The sequence below is a fragment of the Arachis hypogaea genome, chromosome 13 (genome assembly GCF_003086295.3).
Source record: "Arachis hypogaea cultivar Tifrunner chromosome 13, arahy.Tifrunner.gnm2.J5K5, whole genome shotgun sequence".
Taxonomy (NCBI): Eukaryota; Viridiplantae; Streptophyta; class Magnoliopsida; order Fabales; family Fabaceae; genus Arachis; species Arachis hypogaea.
Genome location: NC_092048.1, coordinates 31,347,575 through 31,361,454, shown reverse-complemented (window position 1 = coordinate 31,361,454; position 13,880 = coordinate 31,347,575). Strand labels below are relative to the sequence as shown.

General features: G+C 37.1%; 3 protein-coding genes and 1 long non-coding RNA gene across 4 annotated transcripts; 3 read left to right on the top strand and 1 right to left on the bottom strand.

The window, feature by feature from the left end:
- Positions 1-2,964: 2,964 nt before the first annotated feature.
- Positions 2,965-3,940, bottom strand: LOC140177533 (uncharacterized). Its single transcript, XM_072210655.1, has 2 exons — positions 3,877-3,940; positions 2,965-3,593 (listed from the first exon to the last, which is right to left on the bottom strand). Exons 1-2 carry the CDS (start codon positions 3,938-3,940, stop codon positions 2,965-2,967), a joined length of 693 nt encoding a protein of 230 aa, XP_072066756.1.
- Positions 3,941-6,109: 2,169 nt separating this feature from the next.
- Positions 6,110-8,696, top strand: LOC112737940 (probable glutathione S-transferase parC). The gene is made up of 2 exons (XM_025788101.3): positions 6,110-6,581; positions 8,164-8,696. The coding sequence occupies exons 1-2, from the start codon at positions 6,267-6,269 to the stop codon at positions 8,506-8,508; spliced, it is 660 nt and encodes a 219-aa protein (XP_025643886.1). The 5' UTR covers positions 6,110-6,266; the 3' UTR covers positions 8,509-8,696.
- On the top strand, positions 8,672-11,901 carry LOC112735859 (enhanced ethylene response protein 5-like). Its single transcript, XM_072210654.1, has 6 exons — positions 8,672-8,687; positions 10,917-11,178; positions 11,256-11,349; positions 11,429-11,518; positions 11,623-11,688; positions 11,866-11,901. The coding sequence occupies exons 1-6, from the start codon at positions 8,672-8,674 to the stop codon at positions 11,899-11,901; spliced, it is 564 nt and encodes a 187-aa protein (XP_072066755.1).
- A 1,061-nt stretch (positions 11,902-12,962) lies between these two features.
- Positions 12,963-13,826, top strand: LOC112735858 (uncharacterized). Its single transcript, XR_003168580.2, has 3 exons — positions 12,963-13,094; positions 13,357-13,629; positions 13,776-13,826. It is a non-coding gene; the product is annotated as an uncharacterized lncRNA (long non-coding RNA).
- Positions 13,827-13,880: the final 54 nt, after the last annotated feature.

The window sequence follows — 13,880 nt, the reverse complement described above, 5'->3', positions numbered from 1 at the left end:
CAAAAAGAACGTCATTAACATGAATTACCTCAAATTGAATTGAAAGAAAATAAAAGGGACAAGACTAGATCAACAACAAAGTATAGAAACAACATAGAGGAAATTACAACAAAGGAATGGAAGAACAAGATGTAACAACAAAGAATTGAAAGGTAGAAGTAGATGAAAGCATGAATTAAAACCTAGATCCAAGCTTATTATCCTAAACCTAATCCTAATTCTAGAGAGAAGTGAGAGCTTCTCTCTAAAACTAACTAAAACTAATCCTAATGTTGGAATGAATGAATGAATGAGCAAAAGATTCCTCTCCCCTTCAATCCTTGGTTCTTTTAAGTGTTTTGGCGCCAAAGTTGGTTTAGATTGGGCCCTACAGCTTCTCAGAATTCGCTGGGCATGTTTCACTTTAAAATCATGTGCTGGCACCGACGCGTACACGTACAGCACGCGTGCGCGTCCCTTGAAATTTTGCAATCCACGCGTGCGCGTGCGCTTGGATGGTGCATCTCAAATCTTTGGCTTTTCCATGTGTTCTCCACTTTGCATGCTTTCCTCTTCACTCCTTTGATCCATTCCTAGCCTTTTCAACATGAAATCACTTAACAAACAAATAAAGGCATCTAGTGGGATCAAAGGTGAATTAAAATCATCAAATTAAAGGCCTAAAAGCATGTTTTCACACTTAAGCACAAATTAAGGGAGAATCACAAAACCATGCTATTTCATTGGATAAATGTGAGAAAAGATTGATAAAATGCTCTAAATTCAACACATGATAAACCCTAAAAACGGGGTTTATCAGTGGCCTGTCCGAACTATAATTGGGTGTGTTTGAAAATAATGCCTCAGGCGCCGAGCAGTGATTACTAGACCGATTGCCAGCTTTTCTATCATTGGGTACCTTGTCTTGGCGTTCTATAAGACCTTGCTTATGAAATACATCGGGTGTTGCTCCTTTCCTATTTCTGTTTCAAGTACAGAGCTAATAGTGTTGGTGAAAATTGAAAGAAATAGAAATAGTTGTTTACCTTGCTCCGGTTTCTTTAGTATAGGTGGTGATCCCAAGATATGCTTGAATTCGGAAAATGCTTTTTCGCATTCTTCTATCCAAATGAATTTATCCGACTTTTTCATTGTCTTGAAGAAATGCTAGGATCTTGTTGCTGCAGTTGGTAAGAATTTGGATTGGGCTGCTAGGCATCCTGTGAGTCGCTGTACTTCCTTAATCGTCTTTGGGGATTGCATATTTAGGATTGCCTGGCACTTGTCTGGATTGACTTCTATACCTCGGTTTGTTAACAAAAATCCTAGGAATTTGCCTTTCTGTATGCCAAATGCGCACTTTTCCAGGTTCAGTCTCATGTTGTATGTTTGGAGTTGTTGGAAAACCTCCTGAAGGTCAGCTTCATGTTGTTTTTCTGAACTAGACTTGACGACCATGTCATCGACATATATTTCGATATTCCGTCCGACTTGATTTTTAAATATTTTGTCCATTAGTCTCTAATAAGTGGCCCCTACATTTTTTAGTCCGAAAAGGCATTACTTTATAATAAAAGTTACCTTGGTCAGTTACAAATGCCGTCTTATCCTCGCCATCTGGGTGCATTTGTATCTAGTTGTATCTAGAGTAGGCGTCCATGAAACTTAGTACTTGGTAACCTGAGGTGTCGTCTACGAGTCTATCAATGTTCGGCAGCGGGTACGAGTCTTTCGGGCAGGCCTTGTTTAGATCTGTGAAATCTACACACATCCGCCATTTTCCTGAGCTTTTTCTGACCATAACCACATTTGTTAGCCATGAGGAAAATCGGATTTCTCGGATGAAACCTACATCAAATAGCTTTTGTGTTTCTATTGCTGCTGCATTTCTTCTTTCAGTGCCCAGGTTACGTTTCTTTTGTCTTATAGGTCGGGCATTAGGGTTGACTGCTAGTTTGTGGCATATAAAATTTGGGTCGATCCCTGGCATGCCGGCAGGGGATCCAGACGAATAGGTCAGCATAGGCCTTCAGTATGCCTTTCCAAGTTTTGTTTTGTTCCTGCAGAGAAAGCTGAACCGATGTTAGTATATTGATTTGTTTCATCCAGTTGTACCTTTTCTAAGTCGTCCGTTGGGGAGGGGCAACTGTTGTTATCCCTGGGGTCCATTTCAGACAGGGTGGGAATGTTTTTCGGGTTGTATACTGAATGGATTCTCGGGATGACCTCCTTTGTGATTTTCTTCAGACTTGCGTCGTAGCATTGTCTAGCTTCCTTATGATCGGCGTGAACTGTCGCTACTATGTTATCCTGCAAAGGAAACTTGACACATAGATGAATGGTAGAAACAATAGCTCCAAAGGAGTTAAGGGAGGGACGTCCTAAGATGATATTGTAAGGACTAACACAATCGACAACCAAGAACTGGATGTCTAGTGTTTTGGAATTTGGGAATTCTCCCAGTGTTGTCCTCAACCATACATAACCTGATATAGGGACTTTCTCCCCCGAGAACCCTGCTAATTCTATTGCTGATGGTTGCAATGCCTTGTCGCTTAACTGCATCTTTTTTAATGTGGAATAGAATAGGGCATCAGTGCTACTTCCCGGATCGAGTAAAACTTTCTTTACGGTCAGCTCTCCCATGTGCACCGAGATGACTACTAGATCATCCAAGTTTGGTGTCTGTGATTTGAAATCACCATTATTGAAACTGATGTTGGCTGTTGAGGTCGGAACTGTTGGGCTTTGGTGCGACCCTTCCACTGTCATCATAGTTCGATAACTTCGTTTCCTGGCTGTGTTCGTGATTCCTCCTCCAACGAAACCACCTGATATGTAGTTTATGACTCCTTTCGAAGTGGGGGTTTCCACCGGGTCTCGGTATGCTCCTTTATCCTTGCAATCCGAGGCATACCTCAGTTTGCTCATATCCTCGGTTGGCTCCTTTCGACTCTCGGAGTTGATGTATTTGTCCAGTAGTCCTTATCTCGCCAATCTCTCTAGTAGGTCTTTAGCCACGACGCATTCATCAGCGGGGTGGCCGAATTTTTGATGGAATGCATAGTGTTTACTTTTGTCCACGTACTTTTGGTCTTGGTATGTTTCTGCCTTGACTGGTGGCTTTATAAGTCGGTTGTGCAGTATTTCCTTAATGATGTCCTCTCTTCTGGTGTTAAACCTAGTATATGAATCAAATTTTGGTGTTAGTTTAAAAGGTTTTTTGGAATCTATGTTGTTTGACCTGGTTGGCCTGTCATCTTCCTTCTGTGATGGTAGTCGTTCGTTTCTTCGTATTTCACGCAATTCCTCTATTTCAATTTGTCCGGAGGCTTTGTCTCGGAACTCCTCAAATGTTTTTGGTTTTGCCACAGCTATAGCTTCCTGGAATTTCCCAGGTTGAAGGCCGCTTTTTATGGCGTGCAGTTGGACTTCTGGTTTAAGGTCGGGGATTTCCATGGCCGCCGTTGTGAAACGCGTTATGTAATCCTTCAGACTTTCGTGCTGCCCTTGTTTGATTGTGCTGAGATAATCTGAATCTCTCACATAGATTTTAGATGCTGCGAAGTGGTTGATGAACATCTTGGCGAACTCGTCAAAGTTGGTTATGGACCCTGCAGGCAAGTTAGAAAACCATAGTAAGGCAGCTCCATCTAAAAATGTAGGAAAAGATCGACATAAAATGGGATCAGAGTCACTATTGAGGAACATCATAGACTCGAATTTCATGACATGAACTTTAGGATCCCCCGATCCCTTTATACGGCGTTAGGGTCATCGGGAGCGTAAAGTTTTTGGGCATTTTGAAGTTCACGATCTCCTTGGAGAACGGGCTGGTTCGCCGTCTTCCAGCTTTTGGGGGTGTCTCCCCTGTCTTTGCGTTGGATTTTGACTGACGTTCTTCGTGTTGATCAGCATTTGTCTTCTTGCTATCTAGCTTCCGACCTCCATTATTTTGCATCGTTGCCAATAATTCGGCCATTCTCTGATTTTCCACTTGGAGAGCGATGTTGGCAGCCAGGAGTTCGGCGTGGGCTTGATGGGGTTGCTAAGTCTCTGAGTAATCAGTCTTGTCCCCTTCTCTGCAAAGAAAAAAGAGGTATAAAACAAATACGAGTTATAGAAATTATAATTTCGGCCCCACGTTGGACGCCAAATGTTCTGTGTGGATAGCCGATTCCAAGGTAGAGCTAGTTGAGTTGCAAGTTCAAACTCGCCTCTCCTCAGACCAAGTGGATTATGTATCGGTTTCCTCCAAGAACGGCGGCGGTGGGCACTTGCAAAGGCACTCTAACGCTCAAGTTAGTAAGAGTAAAAGATAAATCTCAAATTACTCAGAATGAATAGTGTACCTCTTCCATGTTAGGAGTGGATATATTTATAGAATTGTTGTGCTATAGGCGGTTACTTAGTGGGTCTAATATTGTGGAACTGTTGAAAATGTGAGCCTAATTACGTGATAACTGCTCTTTATCATGTTTGACTTCTTTAAGATAAGCACGTTAGGAGAGCAAAGCACGTTAGGAAAGCAAAGCATGTACGTATTCCTAAGTAGCACGTGTTTATTTATTTAGTTCTATTTATAGTTTTACCTGAGCGAGGTTATAGCCAACAGAACAAATTTAAACTAAAATTAATTTTAAAAAATTCATTTATATTAAAGTTTTTTTTATAAAATTTTAATTTTTATTTCTATTATAGAAGATATAGCATAAATAATTTAAATTTATTTCTCTAATACTTTTAATATATATATTTAAAATAAATTAATAAATATAATATATAAAATATATTCATATTAATAAATAATTTATTTAATATATTTTAAATTTAGTATCATAATAAATAAAATTTAATTTAATTTATTTTTATGTATATATTTTCTTATTACATCCAATTAGAAATTATTATAAAAAATAAAATATTTTTATATGATAATAGATAAAAGAATTACAAAAAAAATAAAAAAAATAAAAAAAATTTAAAATACATAAAATAGAATTTAAAGCTATATTTTAGATTATAAAATATCTTTTTTTAACCACTAAACTAATAGATATAGAAAAAATATAGGGCACTAATATATTATCTATCAACTTATTACCAATAATAATTAATTATTATATTTTAATTATAATTAGTATTGAATTGACTTAAATTAATAAAAAAAAATTGAATTATAAGGATTTGTAACCGTGGTGAGGAGCGTTACCCAACCCTCCTCCGTAGCAACCTTTTTGCGTTCTCCCTCATCCTGGCATCAGTCAGCGTTGCATCCTTGCCTCCACCGTTGCTGTCCCTACACGACGTGCCGAGCATGCTCTTCACAAAATCACTGCGCGCATTACGCCTCTGCGATCGTCGCGTTGCATACCCTCTGCCACTGTTGTCTTCGTCGTCACGCTGTGGAGTTTTTACCATCGCCATCTTCACCGCCACGCGGAATCCCCTCCCGTGGAGTTGCCGATGCTGCGTCACGCTGTTAGTTGCACTGCTCGTAATTCGTGCAGTGGTTCGCGTCTGCGCCGCTGCCGCGGCCTCCACCCCGACAATCCTCTGGGCAGTGTCCGTGTCCTCCGCAACCAATCTCCGTCTACGCAATGTGCGCTTTGCATGCGCAATGTTCTCCTCTGCAGGACCACCACGCACCTTCCCCTCACGATCTGCATCGTCGTCGTCTACCGCAGCACGCTCCCTCTATCTCGTTTCTACCTTCTCAATCTGATCAAAAACACCTCTATTAGAAAACACATGTATAAAGAGACACATCTAGGAGACACTTCCACAAGAATACTTTCATTAGACACATCCATAAAAAAAAGGGAAGTGGATCCTCTCCAGTTAAAAAAAACTGGATGGTATCTAGTGTTCAATCTAACCATTCATTACTCTCTTATTTATTTCTGGTCCCACTCATAAAATCAAAGGTGAGAGAGATTACACTGTATTTTATCAATTGTTAAAAAAATTGGAGAGAATCCTATTTCTAAAAAAAGGCACTTCTATTAAACATATTCACAGAGACATTTCTATTAAATACTCTCATAAATAAGAGTTAGCAAAAGTTGGTAGAATTTTGATTGATTACCTAACGAAATTGATAGATATATTGTTAAAAGTTTTAGACATCATATAAAATATACTTTTTAAGTTTCGAAAATTCAGGGGCCATGGCCCATACTGCTCCCATAAATCCGCCTCTGGCTATATATGGTGCTCACTGCTCCATTAGTCCATTTGCACAGACTAGCTAGTGTAGTAGTAGTTATCTACTGAGAAACCGAAAAATGGAGAATGAGGTGGTTCTTCTGGATTTATGGGCGAGCATGTTTGGTATGAGGGTTCGAATTGCGCTTGCAGAGAAGGGTATAAAGTACGAGTACATTGAACAGGATATATGGAACAAGAGCGATCTTCTTCTTCAAATGAACCCAGTTCACAAGAAAGTCCCTGTTCTCATCCACAAAGGCAAACCCATCTGCGAGTCTCTCATCGCCGTTCAGTACATTGATGAGGTCTGGAATGATAGATCTCCACTCCTACCTTCTGATCCGTATCAAAAATCTCAGGCCAGGTTCTGGGCTGATTATGTTGACAAGAAGGTACTTCCTTTTTTAGCTTTATTTATAATTGCATTAGTTCAACTTTCTTGAAACAATTTTTTGCATCTATTATTTCTATATTTATTTCTCGGTGGTGTTTTACAAGTTTTAATTTTTATATTGGTTAAGTTTGTATTAACTAAGGTGTGCATATAGATTTGGAACGATCTTTGAAACCATGCCTTAAGATTATAATTAGTATAGATGCGGCGCTCTATTTGTTTGGTTGTTTATCACCTTTTTTTTCGGGACTTGAGTTGTTTATCACTTGATTCGTTAATTTATAATCTCTCAAATTTAGTTGGACCTAACTTCTAGCATTAAATCCCACCCTTGATAACATAAGGGGTAATTGATTTGAATAAATAGGTTCTGTTCTTAGTGAGATCTTTGGGAGATACTGTTAAGTTAGCCTCAATTTAATTCTGTGAAGTTTGCAGAGAATGTAAGTATATAGAACATTCCAGAAGAAAACCCAAGGAGTAGTTTAGCGGAATTTGGGCAAGTTCTATGCGTAAGATCAAGATTCTAATCCTAGAAAGCTCTTTTGGGGAGATTTAAACACCTCGCCTATCCTTATGCTTAAAAAGTTGAACAAAATCAAATCCAATTAACTAGTGGGGGAAAATAAAAATAAAAATATATAGAGCTTTCTTATTTGGTATCCTTGAACTAATAATAGATCTTCAGGCATCCTTTTATATTCAAATGCACTTGGAGGCTTCCTTTGATGTTCATACACGTAGGCTTCCTATTGAGTGTACTACCCGAGAATTGAGATGAACTCCTGCGAGATGCAGGATGTAGTTTATGATCTCATCCCCTCCCTTTTGGGTCAGTTTAGGACAAAAAACTCTTCTACATTCAAATACAAGATTCATTTTAGTGGGTGATTTTGCAGAGTAAATGGTCAAATTCATCCACGAAAGATCATTTATTCTCCAAATTATTTTTCAAAAGATCTATTTTAAATCAAGTTCGTCTTTCAAAAATTTTAAATTGGTCATATTAGTTCTTCCATCACTTTTGTTAATGGCATTGGAATTTGCTGAAATGACACGTTAAGTGACATCATAATGCCGTCCTAATTAGCTGATAATATGATAACTTTATGAATTTTGATCAAATTAATCCCAAATTGAGGGATTTCAATGTCTCAAGATCCCCCTCAATTTGAGATTGATTTGATCTAATTTCATAAACTTATTATATTAGCAAGCAATTAGGACTGTCAACCGTATGCTGTCAGAATTTTGACGTATTTAATAATGAAAGGACTAATGTGACTAACTTAAAATTTGTGAGTGACGAATTTGATTAAAAAAATTCTCGAAGACCAATTTGGAGAATGAATAATCTTTCTGGGGCAAATTTGACTATTTTCTGGTGATTTGTATGGACTTCTATAAGTGCTCAAAAAATCTATAGGCTTTTCATTCTCTAGTAAATATTTCCAATTTTGTCTACGCTTCCTCTCCTTGTTTCCTGTGCTAGATTGAACAATTCGTCAATGTTGATAGAATGTGCTAATTTTTTGTTACAATTTAAAATGTGTATGCTGATTATTTGTAATGTTAAATAGATATATGACCTTGCAAAGAAGGTGTGGGCAAGAAAAGGAGAAGAGCAAGAAGCTGGTAAGAAGGAATTCATTGAAGCCCTTCAATTATTGGAAGCAGAGCTAGGAGACAAACCGTTTTTCGGGGGAGACAAGCTTGGTTTCGTAGACATTTCGCTTGTCACATTTTATAGCTGGTTTTATGCAGTTGAGACCATTGGCAACTTCAGTATAGAGTCTGAATGTCCCAAGTTCATTTCTTGGGCCAAGAGGTGTCTGCAGAAAGAAAGCGTTGCTAACACTTTACCTAACTCAGAAAGGGTCTATGAATTCCTTTTGGATGCTAAAAAGAGGCTCGGTATTGAGTGAATGGCTATAGCAAATTCTGATAATATGTGAAGCTGGGTTGGTTTGGTATTCACAATTTGTAAGATCTAATATAATCATGTAATAAAATAAACTGTTTTTGCATATGACAATGTAATGTGAGATTAATGTCTTCAATACTCTGAGGAATATTTTTCTTTGAACAATGCTATATGATTATGGTTAGTAAATATTATCTTTTTTTTGGTTAACATTTAGTCAATAATAATTTTCATTTATATTTATAGGAATTTTGCACATAAAAAAAGAATATAATTTAATCTTGTGCCTTCTTTGTTTGCTTCTCTTCATTTTATTTCTTTAAAAATATATTCTTAAATTTTGACTCTAAAATTTTGTCTCAAGGTAGCTTTTAATATTGGTTTTCAATGTTAATCTTGAGCCAGTCGGCTCAAGTTACTGGGTGATAAAGCACTCCTCAGATTTAATCACTCAAACTTCTCTTCGACACAATTAACACCACCAGCACATAACTAGGAAATATTTTTAGATATCGACATAGGTGGCCAGAGCCTCTTTAGACTCTAAATGCTTCATCTCAAGGCAACTCTTAATATAGGTTTTCAATTGATAATCTCGAACTAGTTGGCTCAAATTATCGGGTGATAAGGTGCTTTACGGATTTATTTACCTAAATTTCTCCTTGACACAAAAGCACCACAGGCACATAACTGGGCTCTAGTCATTAGTGCTTAGAGTCTTATTGTTCTTCTGTTTTCGATCTTCTCCCCCTCTCTTTTTTTTTTTTAAAAACATCACTGCTTCAAGGATTGGACATGGACTCTTATAATATTTCTCTAAAATTTTATTTTTGAAGATTTTTTCTCTCTTTTTTTACAAGATTTATCTATATATCTTAGGTCCATTAATGTAATCACATACTTTTATGAGTCACTAACTTTTAATTTAATCTCCTTTTAATTCATCAATTCTTTTCATTCAAAAACTCTCTTTTTACATAAGTAATTCACTAGGGGAATAAGCACACAAGTTTTAAGAAAATAAAGAAAACAAAAAACATGGTGCAAAAGAAAAAGAAAGAGAAAAAAAATAATTAACCACCAGAAAAATAAAATAATTAAATTTCAATTATCATCATCATCATCGTTTTTCTCTTCTTTGTCAGAATTCTCTTATTGTATTTTTCTTGTACTCCAAAATCCTTTTTTTTTAACCCACTAACATCAAACTTAGAAATTTATCAAATTTTTAAGTATAAATATTTTAAGTAATATAAGAATGCATGTATGTACAGAAGGGTTACATGATGATTCTTGAAAAGACAAACAATTATGGAGATAGTCATAAAGTAAAAACAAAGATAATCATATAGGCAAAAATATTTTTAAAAAACTAAAGATTAATAAAAAAATTATGAAAAAAAAATTAAAGACACTAGGAGAAAGCAAATCATCGTAAACAAGGGGTGATTCTCCAAGGCGTCAAACTTGGACCCTTGGGTGCCAAATAATACATGAGCGCTGGGCACCAGCTTCCTTGCTCCTTCAAAGGCGCCTAACTTCATAATAACAAAAATACCTTAATGAAAAAGAGAAAAAAAAAAATATACTCACTGATTGGATTACTTTTTACAACTTTATTATTTCTTTGCGAACAACTTTTTTTATTGTTGGATTAAGCCTTTTTTGTACTTGCACCATAGATTTAGAATCTTTCTCCAATAAAATTTTGTACATGCACATAGTGGAATTTATTCTCTTCAAATCGCTGATTGTCCACCCAATGACAATGTTGTTTTCTCTTATTACTCGAGGCAGTCCTTTTTCTTCTACTTTACAAAAAACATTTATTATCATCGAATCAATTTTCTTGGCCCAAGGACTGCTTAATTGAGAGTGGACACACTACAAAAAAAAAGGCCTATGGCCACGCTTTAATGAGGGTGGCGATAGATAAGAGATTTGGCCACTTTTTTTTTTGCCACGCTTCAAAAGTGTGGCGAAAATGATCAACGGCCACGCTTTTGTAAGGGTGGCAATTGATTAGAGAAAAGGCCACGTTTTTTTTCTGCCACGCTTCAAAAGCGTGGCCATAGAGAGAAACAAGGACGTTTTAAAAGCGTGGCGACAAGGTTTCATTACGGCCACGCTTAAAAAGCGTGGCTATATGCTGGTACACTATTGCCACGCTTTAAAAACGTGGCCAAAGGTTTCTTTTCTGCCACGCTTCAAAAGCGTGGCCGTAGAGAGCAACAATAACGTTTTAAAAGCGTGGCGAGAGGGGCCCAACCAATTGACCCAAACCCGGCTCCCAACCCAGCCCAAACCCGGCCCCAAACCCGATCCCCAACCCTAATCTCTCTTTTCCCTTCGAAACCACTAACCCTAATGCTCACTTTCACCTTTGAAACTACTCGCCTGTATCGGAAGAGCTCCTCCCTTCGCCCTTCGCCTTCGCCTTCGTCACTGATGGAAACCACTTCTTCTTCATCTTGTTAATCTCGTCCGACTCCCATTTCCTTCTCTCCCTCGCCGACGCCCTCAACATCTTCCACGACGCCCCAAGGCTCCTCAAGAACTCCGACAACTACGGCCAGTACTCTGACATCATCCTCCCTCTCTTCCGCTGCCTCCAGAGCTACCGTCAATCGAATTTGCTCGAAGCCTACACCGCCTTTGAAAAAGCCGCCAAGTAACCCTTCCTTACCTATTCCCTTTATTTCTTGATTCGAATTTTTATCTTGTAATCTTTATTGGTGTGCGTTTCAGTGCGTTTGTACAGGAGTTTCGAAATTGGGAATCTGCTTGGGCTATGGAGGCTTTGTACGCCATTGTTTATGATGTTAGGGTTCTTGCCGAGAAGGTATCGATTTACATTTCATTCTTTTTCTTCTTTTTTCAAATATTCTGGAAGTTTGCTGTGAGGTTTTGTGCTATTCTAGGCGGATAGAGAGTTAGCTTCGAATGGGAAATCCCCGGAGAAATTGAAAGGAGCTGGTTCCTTCCTTATGAAAGTATTTGGTGTTCTTGCGGTATGTATTCTTCTACATATCGGTTACTGTTATATATATAGTGTGTGAGTGAGCAAGGGGGAATCATTGCACTCACTTCTTTATTGGCTTGCTTGCAATAACAGGGAAAAGGTTCTAAGCGTGTTGGGGCACTATATGTAACTTGCCAGTTGTTCAAGATTTACTTTAAGGTATTTATGGTTACCTAATGCTTCCACTCTTTTTTTTCCCATCTATTACAATAAGTAACTATTTGATTTGGCAGTGGTTTGGATTTTTTTCATAGACTGAATTAAAGTATACAATAGTTATGTTCTCTTCTCTATCACATTGATACTAAGCTTTGAGTTCTCTTATTTCGTTTCAAGTTTTCCGCACTCAACATGTTTGATGAAATGCTTTAACCATATTTCGGGTTGGTTTTATCATTTCTAGCTTTTAGAAACTTAGTAAGTTGATTGCATGTGAAATTAGAATAATTGGATCTTAGTAAATTTTAACTGTTAGTGTGAACTTGTTAATTTGCTAATTGTTCTTGTGTTGTTGTTCTGTTGTTCTTCTGTTATTTTTATTTTATTTTTTTGTTGTGATTTTCTGTTTTTGAACCTGTTAAGTTGATAATCTGCTGTTGTTTTTGAACCTGGTTTGAGGATAGGCTCCAAGACTTACCAGATGACCCTAATAATGAATTGATGATTCCCGAAGACCCTAAATGTAATAAGGAAGGTGAGCTCTCTTGAATTGTGCTTGTGCTTTGCTCGAGCAGTGCTTATCACTGCTGCTTAAGTATGCTGTAGCCAATGTAGTTTCTGTTAAGATATTTTTTTTGACTATTTTATTGCTTTAAAATGTCTCATAAAAACTGAAATTTGGTTAGTTGCAATGGAAATGGATTGTGACTTAAACTAAGCTTTAACTAAAATGTTAGTGATTTGAACACTGGATTTCTTTGCTTTAGGAAAGACTTAGTCTGATAATTATGACTATTCAGTTCTGTTCCGTTTCTGTCCCGTTTTGTTTCGTATCTGGTTCTCCCCTTGGCCTCTTCTCTTTGTTTCTCTGTCCCTTTTTTTCTTTTTTCTTTTCTGCTTTGCAGCTCTAATTTTCTACAATTGTTGCTTCACATATTCTTGTTTACTGTGGCATTAATGAAAGAAGTTCTCCGTCTAATACCTTGCTCTCAATAATACGAGATTTCCTGTTTGACAAAAAAATTTATTCTTTTAATGCACTGTGGTTTTTAGTGTCTAGTTTTTTTCTGTTTAGTCAATCTTATTTGTAACTAAAGAGGTTGACCTTTCTGTTCTTCCTTGCAATTCTTATGGCTTGACTTCCTGGATCTTGCATGTCTTCTTTTGGTTGTCTAATCTTTCTTGGTTATTCTTAAGATTCCATATATAAAATTTATCATATTTTGAACAAAGTGAGCATATCATGGCTGATGTATGTTGCTGGTTATTATAATAGCTCCTTGTCAGAAACTGGAAGATCAAAGGGATTTTTTGAACCATTGCCTGTGAAGCAAGGGGAAGAAGCACATTAGTACACCTGTTCCACATGATTCATACTCCGTTCTTTCTGTGAGCAGTTCTGGGAAGTAAGTTCTTTCTTACTTTTAATTTATTTCCATAATTCAATCGAATTAACTAATGTTTTTAATTCTTAAATGTAACAGATGGTTTCGTTTTTCTTTATAGAATATACAACACATAAAACCGTTACTATTGTGATTCAAAATTTATTTATAATGTTTTGTGGTTTATTTTATATGCTTTTTATCTTAATATGGTTAAGCAAAAGCATTTTGTATGTTTAATAGCAGTACTGTGGTTGTTTTCTGAATGCACAAATATGTGCAGGTATGTTGACCAGTTTGATGAAACAGACCCAAAAGAATCAAGGCTGATGTCAACATTCTTCAACACACTCTTGCAGTCTTGCTTGCAGTGTGCCTTGGTGGTGCTGTCAGCTTAACCTTCATTGTGTGGATACAAATCCATAAAGGATGGGATTGGGGATTTGGGATTGGCACCATTGCTATGTTACTTGGCATCATTATCTTTGCTGCTGCATTGCCACTATACAGAATTCATCCTGCTAAAGGAACAAGTGCTTTACTTGAGATCGTGCAGGTATCTGTTGTATACATGCCTCAGTGGTGTTGGTTTTAACTTAATCAGCATTACTCTCGAATTTTGATAGGCTTAATACCCCAGATGATGACATCTATAGTGGTTGCAAACTCCTTATTGCACTTATTCATGTTTTTAATTTCCAGGTCTATGTTGCTGCAATCCGGAATAGAAGACTTACCCTTCCTGAAGATCCTTCATAGAGATATTTACAGGTTCAATTTTCCTTCTTGTAACTATTAAAGCACACA